General features: G+C 39.2%; 1 protein-coding gene across 1 annotated transcript in view; it reads right to left on the reverse strand.

Annotated features, from left to right (window-relative positions):
- The window catches only part of prkdc (protein kinase, DNA-activated, catalytic subunit), a 38735-nt gene that overhangs the window by 3779 nt on the left and 16178 nt on the right, over nucleotides 1-18778 (reverse strand). The window contains exons 38-78 of the mRNA XM_030398501.1: nucleotides 18563-18667; nucleotides 18274-18441; nucleotides 17981-18108; nucleotides 17148-17352; nucleotides 16749-16927; nucleotides 16499-16667; nucleotides 16321-16386; nucleotides 16163-16226; nucleotides 15724-15872; nucleotides 15107-15247; nucleotides 14812-14931; nucleotides 14534-14677; nucleotides 14174-14325; nucleotides 13224-13355; nucleotides 12937-13048; nucleotides 12602-12726; nucleotides 12335-12484; nucleotides 11839-12012; nucleotides 11422-11520; nucleotides 11089-11299; nucleotides 10806-10980; nucleotides 10458-10658; nucleotides 9561-9676; nucleotides 9331-9462; nucleotides 9035-9214; nucleotides 8634-8842; nucleotides 8009-8147; nucleotides 7678-7866; nucleotides 7111-7335; nucleotides 6899-7007; nucleotides 6592-6694; nucleotides 4291-4453; nucleotides 4031-4205; nucleotides 3512-3705; nucleotides 3040-3223; nucleotides 2627-2787; nucleotides 1785-1996; nucleotides 1610-1697; nucleotides 1372-1515; nucleotides 649-856; nucleotides 6-73 (exon numbers count right to left, since the gene is read on the reverse strand). Coding sequence (XP_030254361.1) covers nucleotides 6-73; nucleotides 649-856; nucleotides 1372-1515; nucleotides 1610-1697; nucleotides 1785-1996; nucleotides 2627-2787; nucleotides 3040-3223; nucleotides 3512-3705; nucleotides 4031-4205; nucleotides 4291-4453; nucleotides 6592-6694; nucleotides 6899-7007; nucleotides 7111-7335; nucleotides 7678-7866; nucleotides 8009-8147; nucleotides 8634-8842; nucleotides 9035-9214; nucleotides 9331-9462; nucleotides 9561-9676; nucleotides 10458-10658; nucleotides 10806-10980; nucleotides 11089-11299; nucleotides 11422-11520; nucleotides 11839-12012; nucleotides 12335-12484; nucleotides 12602-12726; nucleotides 12937-13048; nucleotides 13224-13355; nucleotides 14174-14325; nucleotides 14534-14677; nucleotides 14812-14931; nucleotides 15107-15247; nucleotides 15724-15872; nucleotides 16163-16226; nucleotides 16321-16386; nucleotides 16499-16667; nucleotides 16749-16927; nucleotides 17148-17352; nucleotides 17981-18108; nucleotides 18274-18441; nucleotides 18563-18667 — 6168 coding nt within the window. The remainder of the gene's footprint in view (nucleotides 1-5; nucleotides 74-648; nucleotides 857-1371; nucleotides 1516-1609; nucleotides 1698-1784; nucleotides 1997-2626; nucleotides 2788-3039; nucleotides 3224-3511; nucleotides 3706-4030; nucleotides 4206-4290; nucleotides 4454-6591; nucleotides 6695-6898; nucleotides 7008-7110; nucleotides 7336-7677; nucleotides 7867-8008; nucleotides 8148-8633; nucleotides 8843-9034; nucleotides 9215-9330; nucleotides 9463-9560; nucleotides 9677-10457; nucleotides 10659-10805; nucleotides 10981-11088; nucleotides 11300-11421; nucleotides 11521-11838; nucleotides 12013-12334; nucleotides 12485-12601; nucleotides 12727-12936; nucleotides 13049-13223; nucleotides 13356-14173; nucleotides 14326-14533; nucleotides 14678-14811; nucleotides 14932-15106; nucleotides 15248-15723; nucleotides 15873-16162; nucleotides 16227-16320; nucleotides 16387-16498; nucleotides 16668-16748; nucleotides 16928-17147; nucleotides 17353-17980; nucleotides 18109-18273; nucleotides 18442-18562; nucleotides 18668-18778) is intronic.

Below are 18778 nucleotides of genomic sequence, written 5' to 3' on the forward strand. Positions count from 1 at the left end.
CCTACCCTTTCATCAAAGCCGGTTATTTTTGCATGATACTCAGGCAAAGGTTTGGATCTGCCATCATACTGTCCTGCAATGAAAGGAGGGGAAGCATCTTCAGTTAATAGAATGTAATTTTTTTAATGTTTTGATCAAAGTTATCCATGCAACTGTTATATGTCCAGTAAGTAAACAGTTTATTAATTTCATTTTGGCTATAAATTTCGAACATTTATTTTCAAACTATAACAATTTAACCTGTTTATCCATAACTTGAACTATTTTAACTGTTACTGTTATTTTTACTTTTAACTAAATATTTCAAATGCTAAGATCTTACTTTTAGCCATCCTATTACTGTAAATTAACTTTTATAACAGTTATACATTTTAATTGTTCATCCATTACTTTTTGCAAACCATTCCAACTTTCCCTATTACTTAATTGTAATTTTTGTTTTCTGAAATTAGTTCATGTACTCCTAAACTATGTACCAAGTACCCCCAGTTGGGAATTGCTGAGTTATAAGCTATACAAACCAAAAAGGTAAAAGTATCTACAAACCACATATATTAACTCATTTATATGATAATAATGGGGTCTATATAAGATGCGCCAAACCCACCTGTCAACATTGTACAATATTTAGTTTTCAACCTAACGCACCTGGGATCTCCAGCTCATTAGTGAATGCGTCTGCTTTAAATCCACTCAACCAGGGTGAGTACTCCTTCAGGTTCCCGGGTTCCTTCTGAAATCCACGCATAGATGATGCCATTTCCTCCACCTGTCGCAAAAAGCTTTTTTCTTTTCTCTTCTCAAACAGCTTGCTGCCTTTAGGTCCCAGCAGTGTCTCCACATTTTTCGCAAATTTCTGTTGGATAGAAAATATGGCTGATAAGAAACTCATAACAGTATAACAAGTGTTGTTGCTCAGGAGCTGCACCTATAATGTCTATGGCTGTATGTTTTTTTTTTTTTTATGTTTTCAGTCTTTTATCAGTCTACTACCACTTCAAACAACACAAAAGACAGTTTTTGTCAGTTCCTGTCATATGTCTTGTCTCTGGTATGGAGCCCCAAACTGATAAATATAGTAAAAGGTTACCACCCAAGTCAGAAATATCACTGTATGCACCAATAAATTTTATTGTTGGATAAACTGCATAAAAACCAATTGGCTTGTAAAAGTCAATAAGGTATTTTTTTAAATGTACTAATTGACAAACTAAATAATGTGACAAGCAAGCTTTACTAAAAATACAGGTGACTGAACACAACGAGCACCAGCTTTTTCAGCAAACAACTTAGCTGAAGCCACCTTTCATCATAAAACTACTACATGCTTTTGCTGTACGAACGATAAAGACATCAAAGTAAACTACAAACCTGGATGAATTTCTTGCGAAACATTCCATGACCGCCTGTGTTTCGATCCCCAAGTGATGAGTGCATCTCATCAAACATAATGCCCATTCGCTTCTTGTCAAAGCTTGGTTTTTCCAATTCATTTTTCACACCATCCCACCAATCCTGCGTGAGACAAAGGACAATTACTGATGACAAGCCAAATTCCACTAGGTGGCAGCTTCATTAATCCATCCATGTTTAAATTTGCAATTATTACCTTAAAAATCATTTCAGGGTTTGTCAGCTGCTGCAGTGCATTCACAAAGTTCTTCACAGCTCCACCCTTATCCAGCATGCTCCTGAGCCTGTTGTATACACATAATATCACTGAAATGCACAGGAATCCTTCTGGAATTTATGTTAATCTTTATTAGGCACATTAGGCAGTTTACCTGTTAACAAACTCCTTATGCTCGTGTCCCCTAGCAGAGTCCTCAAACTGGTAACTCTCACTGCTGATCATCAGAGCGTAAACCAGTGCTTGAGGGTAGCACTTTGCTATCTGCTCAATGCAGTGCTGCACTGCCACAGCTTCCGGCTTGTCCAACAAGGCGACCATTTGACTGATCCAGCCAATCAGCATCCAGCAGGGAATTGACATCATCTACACATGTCAAGATATTACTATGACTTTGTACAACTAAAACACATATACATTATATTAAACAGCATCAAATTGAACTTCAGACTCACTACAGCGACGATATAGTGTTTCACTGCCAAAGCCTAAATATACTTGCTGTCCATCATTTTACACCATCGTCTGAAAGATGTATGTCACGTGCACAGTAGAATTCCAATTGCAACATCGGCAAATTATGGCATTACTCAGAGACTGAGTGTTTAATCAGCTTCCCTATCAAAAATAGTATTTCTAATTCCATACTTCTACAGAAAGTTCTTGATCAGGGACAAACCAGTTAACAAATAACTCAACTCAGCAAAAAATTCTAACTTTTGGGGAATATTCTTGATCATTTTCTGGCCAAGGTGTAGATGAGAAGATGGATATCACTCTCAAATCCGTCTGTTGAAAATGTAGCTAAAGCAAGACTGGAGACATGAAGCAGATTGGCAAAATTCCATATATAGTTGGATGAAATTAAAGGACTATTTTATTTTGAGTATAATTCACAAATCTTCACGTAACACTAGTGTCATCATTTGCTCACTACCAAGAAATGGGTTAAAATATTTTGGTAAATTGTGTTTGCTGTCCACCCACTGCACTTACCTCTTTTGTCATGAGGTCCAGTGTCTCAGAGGGGTAGGACTCAATGATCTGCAGCAGACGTGGGAACTTAAGGCGAGCTTCCTCCGAGTTCATCTTCAGAGCTTTTAACATGCTCTTCACGACATGAACAGGTAGTGCCAACATGTCTGGAAATTGACTTTCTGTGGTAAAACACAAGGAAATAACTGGTTGATGCAGGAAGTTTCTTAAATTATATTCTTAAATTAATTAAGATACCCACACGAGAACACACAGCAAAATACAGTTATATATACCAAGTTAGGTATCCAATCTGTGTACTATATATGAGACCACTGTGGACAGTGTCAAAATTCACTGAGCAGGCATATAAACTACGGTACACCTGCTCATTGACAAAATCAACAAAGACACCGTTTGGGATCATCACTCACCTGTATCACTCTGCTCCTCCTCTCGCAGTCGTTTGTCACAGAAGTTCGCCAAAGCCATGTATGTCTCAATGATGCTGCTGCTTTCCACACAGTCCTGAGTATAAGACTGAAGCTCTTCGTCAGCCTTTCTGGTAGCATCACACAGCAACTTCAGTGCTTGTAACTGCAGGCCAACTTCCACTTTCTGCAGAGTAAACAGGTTTTGGTGAATAAATGCCTTGAACTCGCTCTCATTTGCATTGACAATTTGTACATTGTCAGATTTTGATTTAAAACTACTAAAATTGTCTGTGATCAACAAAGTAAAGCCTTTGTAATTCAGAGACATGAATCACCTGTGATTTGCCCACAATTTGTTGTTTGGATAGCCCATAAGCAATTCAAAGAAGACAAAAATGCCAGCTGCTCTAGTTAGACTGTAAACAAATGTTTAAATTAGTTTGCAAATAATTAGAAAATATAAGTAGATTACCTTTGGATTGTCACTGGGCCAAGCAGCTCCAGAAAGCTTTGCAACTCTCTCCACTTTGTCGGCGTCAATCGTTCCCAGGACTGAGGGACTTCTGCCTACAGCTGTGGCCAGGATGTGGAATGAAGTACCCTGGAGTATCTTTTGATATCTGAATACTTTAGATGTGGAACTCTGACAGTCAGCCTGAAGGTCACCTACAGGAGATAAAAGACCCGACATGAAACTTATGATGTTCTGGCTGACATTTCCATCAATTTCGCTACAGATTGACATCACTTGAGGTAATTTATTAGATTACATGCTGCTTCCTCTGGAGCCACAAAAGGCTTCACACAACTTTTTCCACATATGCAGTAATACTCTCCATGACCTGTAAACACACTTCAAAATGTAAAATTGGTCGAATGATACTTTAAAATTTCTTACATAATCAGAATCTGGCGAGTCAGTTAAAGCCGTTGATCATACTCAGTTGTGTAACCCTTAAGATATTGTACCGGAGTCCTTTTTCCATCTTACCCAAGAGTGGGATAGTCTTCAGCATGGCACTGATTTGATCCACAGGACCCTGGGTCTGGCTGCGCTTATGGCTGTAGCGGCTAAAACTGTGAACCCACCGCAGAAACCAGCCTCTGTTTGTTTTAGCCTCTTTGTGAAGATCCTTCAGCAGCTTGGTGGCCACAGGAAAGTTGTTCTGAAAACAACATTCATGTTCCATGGTCAGTTTTTGGTAAATAAGTGACAGAACAAAAACGTGACATCGACAGTTGTTTCCTCACCTGCTTCCACGCGCTATCAGCCATATGTAGCTTCATGTTGAACTTGCAGTTATTCACTAATGTGTCAATGCTACCTGCCGGGTCCTCTGAACCGTCCACCTCCATACTATCACTGGGAGCGTGGCCTCTCAGCTTTTCTCTGATCTTGTCCAGGAAGAAACATCTGAGAAGTAGAGGTCACATTTGATACCGTGTCACAATTTGTTATCTGAGATTTTAAAAGATGCGAAGAAAGCAGCATGTCAACACACACACACACACACACACACACACACACACACACACACACACACACACACACATCTCACCAAACTCTGATCATACAGTAAAATTAGGCAGTTCTGATCAAATAGGGGTCTAGATTTTGATACTGCTTAGCCTGGCTAAACTGCATGCATGCTGCTTTGTTATTTTCTTGTGTGTTTTGTTCAGATGTGGATTATTGAGGTGTAGGCCCCAGGCAAATGTCTTTTCAAGGTTGCTGTAGTGCTACTGTAATGCGGAACAGTTTAATGAATAAAAATGCATCACATGTTTATATCTTATAAATCAGTACACTTAATCTAAAAAAGTGTCAGCCCACAAAAGCTAGGGCAGCAGCCCATTTGTTATTTTTCTATAATGATTGGGAATGGCAATCAGGCTAACTCATATTCTCTCCAACTTTTATGTCAGCAAATAACTGTTTGCACACGACGCTGCACACTTCTTTTTATTTTTTATTATTGTGTTGATACAGCCTGATCTTTGATAACAAAGCACATTGTAGTGATTAAAATGTGTTTGCAGCTTGTCAAATTACACAGTGAGATTTCTTAGACACAAACACTGTTGAGAGAATTTCTGCATTTTGGCAAACTGATTATTCATGGACTCTTAGTCACATTCCAACATACAGGTACTGATCAATCATTGCCTATGTGCTGTGTTTTCCAGATGACATGCTCCAAGTAATAAATGTTGTCGAACTGATCTTATGCACGTGTCTCCTGTGCAAATTCGGGTAATGATTGATCAGCATAAGACACTATTTAAGGCTGTGATTAACCCAGAAACTGCAAAGTAGAACTGCACAGACTGCCACTTTGAGAACTAAGATGGCAATGTGTTTTCTACTGTTGCTGCTGATCTGCTCTCTCTGCACGGCTCAGCTTTAAACAGAGACTGACAACGAAATCATTCAACTTTGAGAACACTGAACCCCGGAGAAGAGAACCAACTCATGCACCACTTTTAGTGGTCATCTGCTTTTCGCCATGTGAGCTTACTGCTCACACAGGCCTTTTTCTTAATTTACTGTATTTGATAGCCATGCACATATCAGTATTTGTCAATTTAAGTGGCATTACTTAAGCTGATTAATAACACTAAGCAGCAACAACAATCTCTATGATAAAAACGTGTTAATGTCTCTTTCTTGATTTGCTTAAAAATACACACTGATCGACAGTGAGAGAATACTTTAACATTAAATTAAGGAATTGTACTAATCCATGACAAATGTTTGCTTTGTTGTTAAGTGTCTTTATATACAGAAGAACTTCATCAGTACCTGCAAATTCAGGTCTTACTGGAATTTATTCCATATTTGAAGACTGCACAAAGCTTATATCATCCTACAAAATGTTTAGGACTAGTATGGTGAGGTATCTTCTATCCAGGCAAAATAATACTCATGTCTAGTATAACTGAAATGAATTTGTAATTTTATGGATATTTTTCACTCTGTTTATTTGTTTATTGTGTCTTTTCCTTGTTTTTTCTCTTTTCTTTTTCTATTAGTTAATCTGTTTGTGATTTTGTATTGAGGGGGAGGATTTTATATAAGCCCTTTGGGCATCTTTTCCTCTCCTGCACAAATATTTGCCTTTGTATTATGAAATATAATTCTGTTTTTGTCATTGTGCATATGAATAAACGGAAAAGTTCCACAGCAAAAATCATTGTACATATTATATACATTATTATTGTGTTGTATTTGAATAAAAGTATAAACATATAATTTTGTTACTGTCATGATTTTGTTTCAAAATGAAATATCTGCCTATTATGAGCAGCAAACCAAACAAATTCAGCTGTACTGTCAATAAAGCCATAAAAAGGCCAAAAAAATACTTTAAAAAAAAACAAACAAAAAACCCCAAGTCAATAACAGACAGTATCTGCCAAATGTGACCATTTGGGGGCAAATGTGGAGGGGATTGGAGGAATGTTGCTTTCAGGGATCGCCAACTCACAGACAAACCACTCTCCAAGGATAGTAGTCTGATTTGCAAGCTAAATACACAATCTATTACTTACCGTGACGTAATGATGTCATCCCATAAGTTCACTGGATCCACTTTGGCATCAGGATACCGCTCAGTCCATAGTCTGATAAGCCCCTTCAGGGAGCTCAGAGACACTAATTAAAGACATACAATTGACATTAGTCAATTTTGACAGTGGGTCAATTATGTTTTTATTAAAAGTATTTACCAAGATTTTATGGAAAGAGAATAGAATAAAACTTTAAAAAAAAGAAGAAATAACTACTTATTTATTTTTTCTTTTGGTTATTTGGTTCTTTATAGTTATTGTAGTTTTTAAAGACAATAACTTCACTCACCGTCTCCTTTAATGAAATGCAGAAAGTCCAGGATTTCAGTCAAGGCCTGCACCGACTGCAGGGTGGTCAGCCGACTTTGAGTCAGCAGCGTATCTACACTCGAGTAATTCTATAGGAGAAAAAGCAATTAACAGAGTGTACAATGAATAAATGAAGGATCTTTTTGTTTTCAACTTTGAGGTGATAGACAGAAAAGCTGTGTAACGGCAGACCTCCATAAAGAGCTGCATGGCATAGTTTGTGTAGTATTTGGCACGGTCATAGTCCTCCTGCAGGATATAGAGCAAGCTGAGCTCTTGGCTGTAATGACTCTCCAGCAGCTTTTTGCGTTCCTCCACCTTCATGGCTTTGTCAATGAAGCTGAGAAGAGTTTGGTCCGTCTCACCCAGCTGCAGCTGCTTCAACATGCTGCGAATCATGTGCTGCAGGTACATTCCCTAGAACAAAAACACAAAAGACTTGGGTGAGAAAAGCATTCCAACTCTGGAGATATTTCAAAAGTATCGAGTTTATGCACCAGGTTTTCATTGCTTTTGTAACGGTATGATATGCTAAATTTTTTCCTGTTCTTGTCGAATTACCTTACCTTCTCATTGCAGTATTTAATTTATTACTGGTAGGTCTAAAGAGTCGGGGAGGGACATTCACATGCCATTGACGGCTGAGTTTACATAATGTGGGTTTCCTTTCAAGTCAATGCCTAATTAAAAGCCATTGGTTGGAATTAAAACCTGCAAGATGTCAACTCTCCCTGTTACATGACTAAGAATTTCTATCACCTGGTAGATTGGCTCTGACCACATCCTCTCAAGGTTGGGCGGAGAGGTCTCATCTATGTTCACAGTGGAGCAGTACTGAAGAGATTTCCACTCAGTCAGATGGTTGTACGCGTCCATAGCAGCCATTTCCCAGAAGTCCTTCTCAGACTCAGTGGGCTCACCATCATCCCAGTGCTCAGTGTTTAGAGCCTGCCAGTATGGAGAAAATATGCACTTTTACACTACAATGCTACACACAAAGCTAGCAATCTAGTAAAAACTGCATGTATCCATGGACATGTTGCCTACTGTAAGCACTATGCTGGACTTAATGTAGTAGGAAAAACATTACCTCATTGTATAGCTTCACAGCTTCTGCAAAGTCAGTGTTGGCTTCAGCTTGAAGCGCAGAGCAGGTTATCGACTTGGTCCCAACTTTACCACCAAAGATGCCGCGCACAACATCATAATCTTCCAGAGATCTGTAAAGCCTGAAGAAAAGAGGGAACAAAGAGCAGTTACATTTATCAAAACGTAATATATTTGTACATGTGGAGGAGGCTCCTGATAGCTACAATCCCTAACCTGCCTTTACTCCCCACCAATCATCTTATGTGATGCTACTCAGCCAATCAAATCTGTGCATCAAGTCAGTAGTGGGATGGATAGATAACAACGTTTTGAGCAAACATACCTACTTAAATCTGAACTGAGGGCAGAGACAATAAAATGTTTTATATGACACTGAATTAATGAATCGGGAACTGACTATCTATAATCAGCCATATACAGTACCTTCAACACAGGTGTGACGAGCCTGAGCTATCCAGGGAGAAGACTACTTCAAATCAAAGGTTTATCATGATATTATCCTCTTATAAGCAGATGATTTACAAAATAGATCATACAAATACTTATTACCCTTGTTACAAGCCAGCACTAATAGAACCAGTATCAAGCCAAACAACATATAATACCGTGCGAGGTTGATCCATTTATTGGTGTCTGGGGGGATTTCTTTGCGTCCGCGTGCTCGTTTGGAAGGAGGTTCATCCTGACCAGTGCCATGCAACAAGCCCTCCTCCAGAAGCAGGATGCCCGACGGCTGCTGGAGACTCACCAGGCAAGTGGCACTGATGGCTCCTGGATCGAGCTGCTGCAGCTCCTTATTCTGGTAACACATGTCCTAAAAACACAATCAGTAGAGGGTCAATTATCAGTAATTTAAGACAGTGTTTTGCAAAAGTTTTCCTACACGCTAAAATACATTGTCACTGTGGATGTAAATGTGATCAATGTACTGACACTCTCAGTGAATGCCACTGACACTGTACAGATTTAAGAATCAAAATATTCAAATAGATTCTAAAAGTCGTACCTGCACACAAGCTATGAATGGAGGGAAGCAGAGGGAACTCTTGCTCAGGAATGTATTCATGTTGACCCGCAGCTCGTCTTTAATCTTTGCGCTCTCCCCTCTTGGTTTGAGTTTTTCCATTTCTTGGAGGATACCAGCAAACAGGGAGCTAAACAGCTGTTTGGCTAAAATTGGATCTCTCTGCAAAGAAAGAAATCCACAAACTTTCATCAAAGCTGATTTATGTTTTACATTAATTCATGTTAAGTATATTTACAGCCTGACCATTTCTTGGGGAAGAGCAGTTGCAGTTTTACCTGGGCTAGTGCTTGAAGGGGGGTGATAAGGCTGCTGTATGAGATCTGGATGTCTGGAAAGTCTCCCACTCTGTAGTTACGATAAAGAGTCACCTGAGCCTCTTTGCGTAGCCTTTGATCAGCTTTCTCTTCCTGCAGAACACCGAAAAAGAGCCACTGGTAGTTAGAGACACTGGAAGTTCAGAGAGGACAAATCCAGTTCAGCATGCTGGTTCCTGCATGTTTCATACCTTTTTCTGCCTTTGTTGTTGGATCTCTTTTTGTGCATAATTCAAGCTGACTCTCTCCTGATCCTTGAGAAATCGGCGTCTCAATCTCAGGATGTTACTACGTTGCTCGTTTTCTGCTGTTGAAATATGACCACAAAAAGATATTGACATTTACAGAATTTAACTTGCTTGGAAATGTTTACATCAAAAACAAATGTGATTGTTGTGGTGGTGAACAGAACATCTAAGAGTTATGAATGACAGGACACAATTCTGATACAAATAATCATTCTACAAGTGAAATCTTCAAACCAAGTTATTACAATCATTATTATAAGAAGAACAAGAGCATTTAAAGGCTTTTTTTTGTATAAAGTCAGATTTCTAAAGGGTATTTATTGATTCCTGCAGTATTTAAATACTGTGCAAGTATCAAAACGCTCATTCCACAGAGAAATGCAAATACATTGCATTCAAACGAACCATCATGACTTTGGTGAGGTTATGGTGTCACAACTGTTCAGTCACCAACCTCAGCTTTATCACCAGCAGACCACAAAGGCAGAGCTAACGTGAAGACATAGTGAGCGGTGCCTACTCAAGTCAGATTAAGTGGTTTTGAAAAGGAACTCAAAACTATACACCACTGGATCAAAGCTGTTAACTCTGATATGAAGCTTTACCTCCGGCACCCTTAGGGGATATAATTATGTAACCTGTTAATAGTTACATCTTTCACATCTCATTTTCTGAGATCCAGTGTTGAATATTTGTGTAAGAATCTGACCTAATTCAGAACTAGAAAACTAGTTTCAACCATGCAACAACCACTCATTCATTCACCTCATATTTTTGTCTTGGGTATACTCGAGGGTCACATAAAATTAGGTGATGGCTTTAGACAGTTGGGCAACTAACCTTTGGTGTGACTGTCTACCTCATCTGTTGACGCAGTAAGACGCTTCAGGCCAAAGCCTTCTCCTACTGGTTTCCTTGCTGCAGTTCGCCTCTCTTTCTTATCAAACACCAACAATGAAGACATTGACTCAGAGCCAAGTGTGTACTCTGCTAGTGTATCCACACTGTTGCCCGTCAGCCAGTTATATGCTGTGCGTCGACCTAGGGAAAAAACAAAAACAAAAAACATTTAAATGAAAAACATATACATGTAAACTTGTACATTTTCTGACTGCAGAGCTACAGGTACTGCACATGCTTTTATCTCTAGTGCTGCTTTAATACCACAACATTAATCTACAGTGGTACCTGCTGTCTGGGTTTGGGAGAACTCCAATGAAGTCTGAGTGGCTCTGAGCTTCCCCTTAATGGATCCTGACTGGGACGCTGCCAAACTCTCTGGGCCCTGAGAGCTTTGGGTTTCCACAAACATGGGAGTCATCACTGTGCTCCTGAAGCGCCAGTTGGAGTCAATCACATAGTCCTAGAGAGTGCAAAACTGTGATTAATATATCAGTAGCATATAAATAGAAATTTAAAAATACAATTTCTAACTGACTGAGTGAAATAAATGCTGCAGATTCCAACTGACCTGAAAGGTACACTCTGACAGAGGATACTCAAACATGTTTCGTTTGAAGTCAGGACTCTGGCTGGTCATTTCCAACAGCAGATTGGTAGCCAAACTTAAGAAACACCTTTCTATTTGACAGGAGTATAGAGAACGAAGCACTGTCAACATTCGCTCCAGGGTGGCAGTGGGGAGGCGCTTCTCATGACTCCAGAAGTTACGAACATACAGCCTGAAAAACATAGTAGAGAGGGACGTTTTTCCACTAAAACACTGATTGTATATTTAAATTAATGACAGAGTGAAATAAATAAAACATCAAGTAAAGGCAGGTCAGAAATATTGGGTACTTACTGAAGGCCTTGGTTTTCTTCAGACAGCCCCTGAAGGAGTGTTTCTTTAGCTGCACTCAAAACCTGTACTGAGGTGTCATCTTCCATGCTCTCTGTATCTCTGGGAGATAAAAAAAAATAATAAATAAATAAAAAAAAATACATCATTAACATTGACATCAGAGAGTTAACAGTTGGCGGTAAGCAACAGTAAACCTGTCACTTCACATACGATATGCAGTCCATTGACCATATAAAGTAACAGTATCGTTATATGGATAATAAATAAATCACCCCTTACCTATTTTGAATCCATGTTGCATTATTTTGTAGCTAGTTAACACTACACTACATTTTGGCATAAATAATATCACTAACAAGATGCAAAAGTAGGAAAGGTAATTTGCATGTGAACAAAAGCCAAAAAAGTTCACAGTACCTGTAGTTGTCCTGGATCCACATGAGGATGTCATACATCCTCTCTCTGCACACTGGTGAGGGATGGGCGACAAAAGATGTCACAGCTCCCAGGAGCTCCTGAAGCTCGACTGGAGACAGGAGGGCAATAATCTTGTGGATGATATCCAGACAAACTCTCTGCCTTGCTTCATCCCTAGGGGGAACAGAGGAGTAAAGTGCAGAAACATGCTTGCAGCAAAAATAGATCTTCAAATGTGTTATTCATTTACACTTGCCATTTAATTTCCAGTAGTAATGTCCATAACTTTAGAAAAGGGACATACTGTTTTGTGTAAAACAGATTAACAAAAAAGCAGGGAAACCTGGTTGTAAGAGCGCCACACACCTGTACATTTGAATCTTTTCAGTGACGGGCTTTATTTGTTTGGAGTACTTACAGTGCAACTCATTATTGTCTCAAAATGTTTGTACATGTCTGCGATGGATATGAACCAATGATAATGGTAAGGACCTACCTGTGGCCCATCATTTGAATAAAGCCCTTTGTCTTTAGCTGCAGAAAGATGTCTGGGATTACGTCAGCTCGGCTTAGCACACACTCCAAACAATGTGTCTTCAAGATGCCGTGCATCTTCGGCAGGAGGAAGAAAACTAAGTTGACAAACCTGAAAATAGAAACATTTTGGGGTCAATTCAAAGGCAATTCACAGACAATGAAATCCAATACTATGATTTACAATATAATTCATATTACAGTGAAAAAGGCAGAGCTACAAACTCACTGATCCATAAATGGAGGAAAGTGTTTCGACACTTTGTTCAAGCAAATGATGAACTTGTCGTCCATGTCTTTTTTCTTCAGATTGTTTATCTTACTTGCAGCATGATTGAGTAGTTCTTGATGACACTGAGAAAAGAAGAGAATCATGAAAACAGATTTGAATTTCATTTAATGAATGAATTTGAAATGAAAAATGTTGGACAATAAATAATATTTGAAGAAAGTTTTATCATTGCCAGCATAACATTTTTTTCTACTAATGGTGCTTTGAGGTCTTTTCAGACAAACATAACTGAGTTCAACTGTCATTAAACAACACTGGAGAAAATCTCATACTTCATCCTTTTCAGTGGTATTCTTCAGGATGAGGCCAATAATTTCAGCAGCAGCTGCATAGACGTCTTTATATCTTACAAAGGACAAGTTGTTGGTGAGAGACTGGATGTACCTTTAAAAACAGAGGAAAACAATGATTGAATAACTTTGTGAGTGGGCAGTATGTTAAAAACAACACAGTCAAAAAGAAACCATTAGGAATATACTGCTTTTATCTCTTAGTTTGACAATTTAAAAAACAACATACTGCACAGTGTGTTGCCATTCATCTAGACTATATATTTTACCTCTCATATTCAATTGCACATGAGGCATCATAAGCTGGGAGGTTGTTCGCCAGGATGATTCCCAGCAGTTGTAGTCCAACAGAGTTGTCCTTACTGTTTGGGTCGGTGCCACAAAATCGCTCATATATCAGACTAGAAGGACAAGAAATTAGATAAAGCACAGGACCAGTTCAATTCCATTTTATCTATAAAAAAATAATAAAATAAATACAAATAAAAACAGAACATATATTCGTATATAATCAGATTTATCATTATTTCCAACTTGCTTCTTGCTATTGAGGGCTGAACATTGACTTGCAGAATAAAAAGATCATTACAATTTGTTGTTTTTCAGGCTTTTTGTAACTAGTAAGAGATAAATGGAGGTAAGGACAAAAGTCAGGTTGAAATCTACTTATAACTAATAAGATTCAAGGAACATTCAACCATCAAACACTCACAGGCCATAATGCCCAATGGAAGCAAAAACACCTGGTGCAGTCTGCTTTCTTTTGGCATCTTTGGAACAAAGTGAAAATTCAAATACCAGCCAGGATTTTTTCTTTTCTCCCTTTCTCTAAAATGATATGTTCTCCAGACCAATATTTTATAGAAGTTTGTTTTTAAACTGTTTAAATTTCCCATTTTGTCAAAGTTTGTAAAAGATTTTGAATATATAAAACTGATTTGAGGGTTTCTTTAGCTATATTTCTACTAGATGGTAATCCCATAGGCTAAACAAATGAATCAAAGTCAAGTCAGCAGCTGTGAAAATCTATAGACAAATAGATATCTCCATACCTCCAATTTCAACTAAAGCCTGTTTCCACGGGACATTTCTCTTCTGTTGAGTTTTTAACCTTAATGTTGCATGGTGTGAGGAGTCTGTGTCCTGACTGTTTGTGACCATGCCCATAGCCTTGTGTATAATGAACATTAATTGTCCAGTGAGAGTGTTCAAGTACTACCTGTAAGGCACATGCAGACAGTCTTTCCAGCACTCTACCAGAGTGCGAATGATCTCCAAGTTGTGGCGGAAAACTGCTCTCTTGGAGTGGAAGCTGTGCTTCATCAGGAACTCCAACAGCCGGTTGGCTAGCACTTCATCTCTGGGGTTACCCTGGGACAACACATTTAAATTACTAATGATAAATCAAACTTTCACTTTATCCACTTCTTACATCCTACAATTTGCTACTATTTCTTGTAAATCTATATTACCATACGTTGAAATGTTTATATCAAACTATTGACATATGCAAAGATCATGACAAAAATGTACTAATGATTTATATTCACAATCTTTTCAAATCTAAGTATTAAAAAACCTTGGGGCTGGCCAGGCTTGTCCAAGAGAGCACTGTGACCACAATGTCCACCACCATAAAATGGATTCCCTCTCCACCATTGTTTCCAGAGACGACAAGCTGCAGGAGCGGCCCCAACAAATGTTTGGCATACGGTCGAAAAACCTGGAAAGATGGACAACACAGTCCAAATCCATAAGTGGAGCAGAATACGAGGTGACACATATGGGTGTATATAAAAGTAGTTGCATCGTAATCATTTATTGTCAGACTGCGCATTTGTATTAAGGGACATTTACCTCCTCTGTGTTGATGATCAGCTTTGAGATGAAGAGTCTTATATTCAGAGGTGTTGCCGGATTTGCCAATTTTGCATGAAGAAATTTCATCCATGGAGGGAGATCACTAGGCATGTTTCCCTGTTTCATAAAGAGGACAGAGCAATTAGAATAACAGTTTGTAGATGTTTATATGGCTTTACACATAGTCTGTTTCCATTGTCATTTAAACCTGATAAAAACATAATGAAAATGACAGTTCTTTAAAAAGATCACAAGTCAAAGCCTGCTGTACCCGCTCTTCAATGCCACTCACCTGCTCAATTTTGGGGGTTATGCTGTTCCTTTGCATGTGTCCAATAAGACCAGTCATGGATGCCATGCATTCATGCTGATTCAGCTCATCCATCTCTAGATCCACCAATGCATCCTGGGAGGGATTTGTCTCCTCTGTCTCCTAGATGTACAAACATACCAACAAACTTCTGTTTCCCTAACTTACTTTGGTTTATAAAATCTCAAAAACATTGTAGAAAAAATAAAACATTTTAAAATAGAGTTTTCAAATAGTTTCTTAAGTCCAAAACCAAAAGATTGTTTTATTTACCATCATATTAAAAAAGAGAGGTGCAAATTCTTACATCTATGAAGCTAGAACCAGCAAGTGTGTGACATTCTGCTTTAAAAATGACTGAAACAATTAACTGGTTATCAAAACAGCTGATGATTAGTTTTCTTTTCATCAACTAATGGATCAAACCGACTAATTGTTGCAGCTCTAGAGTGAAACAAAAATTGCATTTAGTTGCCTCAAAGGACTTGGACCACTGGTAGGGTGGTCATCTGAGACAACATTTAAACCATCATATGAAGCTCAATAATAATATAAACTTAGAGCAATTGTGCATATGGGAGAAAGAAATCACGACTGACTCTTTTTGCAACGGTGCGTCTCTGTCCTTCAGGGTTCTGAGAGCTGTAAGAAAAGCTTTGGACTCCGGTGGAGAAATCAAACTGACTCATCTCCTCGCTAAGGCTGCTGTCAGCCATGTAGGACTGGGAGGACAGATACACTGGAGCGTCTATGAAAACCACAACATAAATCTCATTAACAAACTTAATGACAGACTTCAAATAAACTTTGGATACATATTATGTATCTACCTATGATAAATTCACATCACATCCAATTTTGTTGCAAAGAGCATGATATTTTTATTGGACTTAATAAGGCAGGTGTTATAAATAAGCTATAACAAGGTACAATTTAGGATGGACATAGAGTGTTAATTCAAATAAAATTCTTCTTTGAAAAAGATGGCCAATTCCAAAAGTAAAAAAAACCAAAACATTGAAATGAGTAGTAAAATACCTCCATTCTCCTCGCTCACTTCTTTGCGAATCATGACATATTTTTTCTTTCTCTCAAGTGGGACCTAAATTGATGAAATAAATAAATGGATAAACCATCACTGCAACTCAAGGTATACTTATACAAACAGCTATGTAAAAAACACAAAAAAAACATACCTCAATTTCAACCGGAAAATTGTAAGTCCTTTCGACATCAATGATGTTTTCTAGAATTAACTGATTCTGGATAAGAAACAAAAAAGAAAATAGTGCAATTCATCGTAGTCTATTGTTCCAAAATGAAAGAAGACTGCAGTGAAATGAGTCAGATAAAATTTAAAAATCCAGCCAGTACCTTCTCTGGTTTCTCACTGAAGAGGAAGCCCTGGTAGAATTTGGGCTCGTTGAAGCTGCAGCTGATGGCAGCAATGGCACAGTTGTATGCAGCACAGTGATAGAGTCTCCGAAGGCCAAGGAGCTGAGTCTCACCAGCCATGTTCTCAGTGAACGCCTCAAAACATGACCTGATGGAGATAAAAACAATTGTTAATATTTATTCATGGTTGAATAAGGACATTTTACATCACTCTCATGGCACTTCTTACTTAATCATGGCCTTGGACAGCTCATTTCCCTCTGTTTTGTCTGAACGACAGAAGGCTTGATTGATGCGGGACTCCTTGGAGTAAACCTCTTCTTTGGGAAGCCGAGAATACAGGAGCTCCATCAGTTTGAAGCAGCCATTCTTCTTCAGCAACTGAATCTCAAATTCAGTTTCATTTGACTAAAATTGATAAAGAAATAATGCACTTGATTTCCAATGTTCTCCTTCCATCCAGATAAGACAGTACTGGCTTTGCATCTAACTGCCAAATGCTTATTTAAAAGATAAATGTGCCAGGAATACATTAATATCATAGAAGTTTCCAATAAAACACCATTAAACTATAAACTGTTTTTCATCTGATATACTTCTCTAAAAGTAACAATATTAAGGAGCAAACCTTAGTGAAACGGCTGAGCAGCAAAGCAGTTATGTCAGAGACATTTGCCACAAAGAAGTCATTGAGAGCCGTGATGCTACAGTGAGAGGCAAGAGGCAGCAGAACCCTCTCCATCATGGCTTGCATGGAGTTCATGGGCACATCACCCTGCTGGATCACCACATAAACTGTACACAGTAGCTTCAGCTGCCGCTCGGTACTTGACCTAGTCAGACATTGATAAACACAGGGAATCATCACAAAATAAGAGACTTCTGTGTGATCTTCTGCAATATGTTAAATAGCCTTGTGATGGATCTTAACATGCATGTCATACATTAAAATGCATGTGTATCTACAACTGCACTTGATAACAAAAACTGAACAAGTTATGTTTAATCTATCACTTCAAAACATCTACACTTTAGATTAGGAAGAAAGAAAGATACCTCGTGTAACCTTACACAGGGTTCTCCCCAGACGGTGGAACAGCGGCGCTGCGCCGCTCTACCGCTCGGTCAGCGCCGCTATACTCCGCGCGTGACAGTGTCGAGCGTCCGTCCGTCCGTCCGTCCGTCCCCCGGTTGACGGCTAGGAGCTCCCGGCTGACGGCGATGAGCGTCCGTCCATCCCCCGGCTGACGGAGTTGATGACCGGCTGTCCGTATGTCCGTGTCTCCCCCCCCCGGACTGACGTCGACGAGCGGTCCCCCCCCCCCCCCCGGACTGACATTGACGAGCGGTCGCGCACCCCCCCCCCCCCCCCCCGGACTGATGGTGCGCCGCTATACTAAGAATTTCTGGGGAGAACCCTGCCTTACATAAATGAAGAAAGGTTGTGAAGGCTCTACTAACCGCTTAGCAATTCTTTGGAAACAGTTTTGGAATTGATCCTCCATTATGTGCTTTCTATCTCGACACAGAATCCCTGCCATCAGTTTGAGCAGGAGGGGGCTCTGAGAAAGCTCAAGGGCATCCAGCAACTAACAGACAGAAAGAAATGTAGATTACAACCTCCCAGATACCAACAAATAAAACCTGGTTAACCCAAACAGAAACACTTGCCACAGAAGAGTTCTGGGTGAGTTTTTGTAGTATGCTTGTTGTCATCTATTAAATTAACTTTCCCTCCATAACAGTGGCTTTACCTTTCGGATACAGTCCATGTAGTTGTTGCGGTGAAGCGAGCCCTTAGCAAACTCATCTGACTGCATGGGGAAGTGGGAAGCTACCAGGGCGTCCAGAGCTCTCTGCAGCTCAGCCAGTGGCTCCTCTGGGAGGGTTGTGAAGAAGGGTAAAACCAACAGGGCCTGACTCTGAAGAGTTGAGAGAATCCAACAAAATAAACTTAAATGTCAGCATTGTGTACTTGTTCAAGCAACTCAAATAGGAACTGTAAAAGAAGAATGAAAATCCACTAAATGCCCTCTCCTTTACCTTGAGATTCAGAGGCAGTTTCATGTCAACCAGCAGCATAGTGAAAGTGGAAAACACCGTTCTGAATGCTTCATGGTTGATATCAGAGCAGACCGAGGAGTCAATCTGATGAGAGACGGAATGAAATAGAAATTAGATGACATTTGAAAAAAAATAAAACAGAGCAATTTGTACTGTACCATTTCATATTGTGTTTGTTTTGCTAGTAACTTCAGC

The sequence above is a fragment of the Sparus aurata genome, chromosome 19 (genome assembly GCF_900880675.1).
Source record: "Sparus aurata chromosome 19, fSpaAur1.1, whole genome shotgun sequence".
In the NCBI taxonomy this organism is placed as follows: domain Eukaryota; kingdom Metazoa; phylum Chordata; class Actinopteri; order Spariformes; family Sparidae; genus Sparus; species Sparus aurata.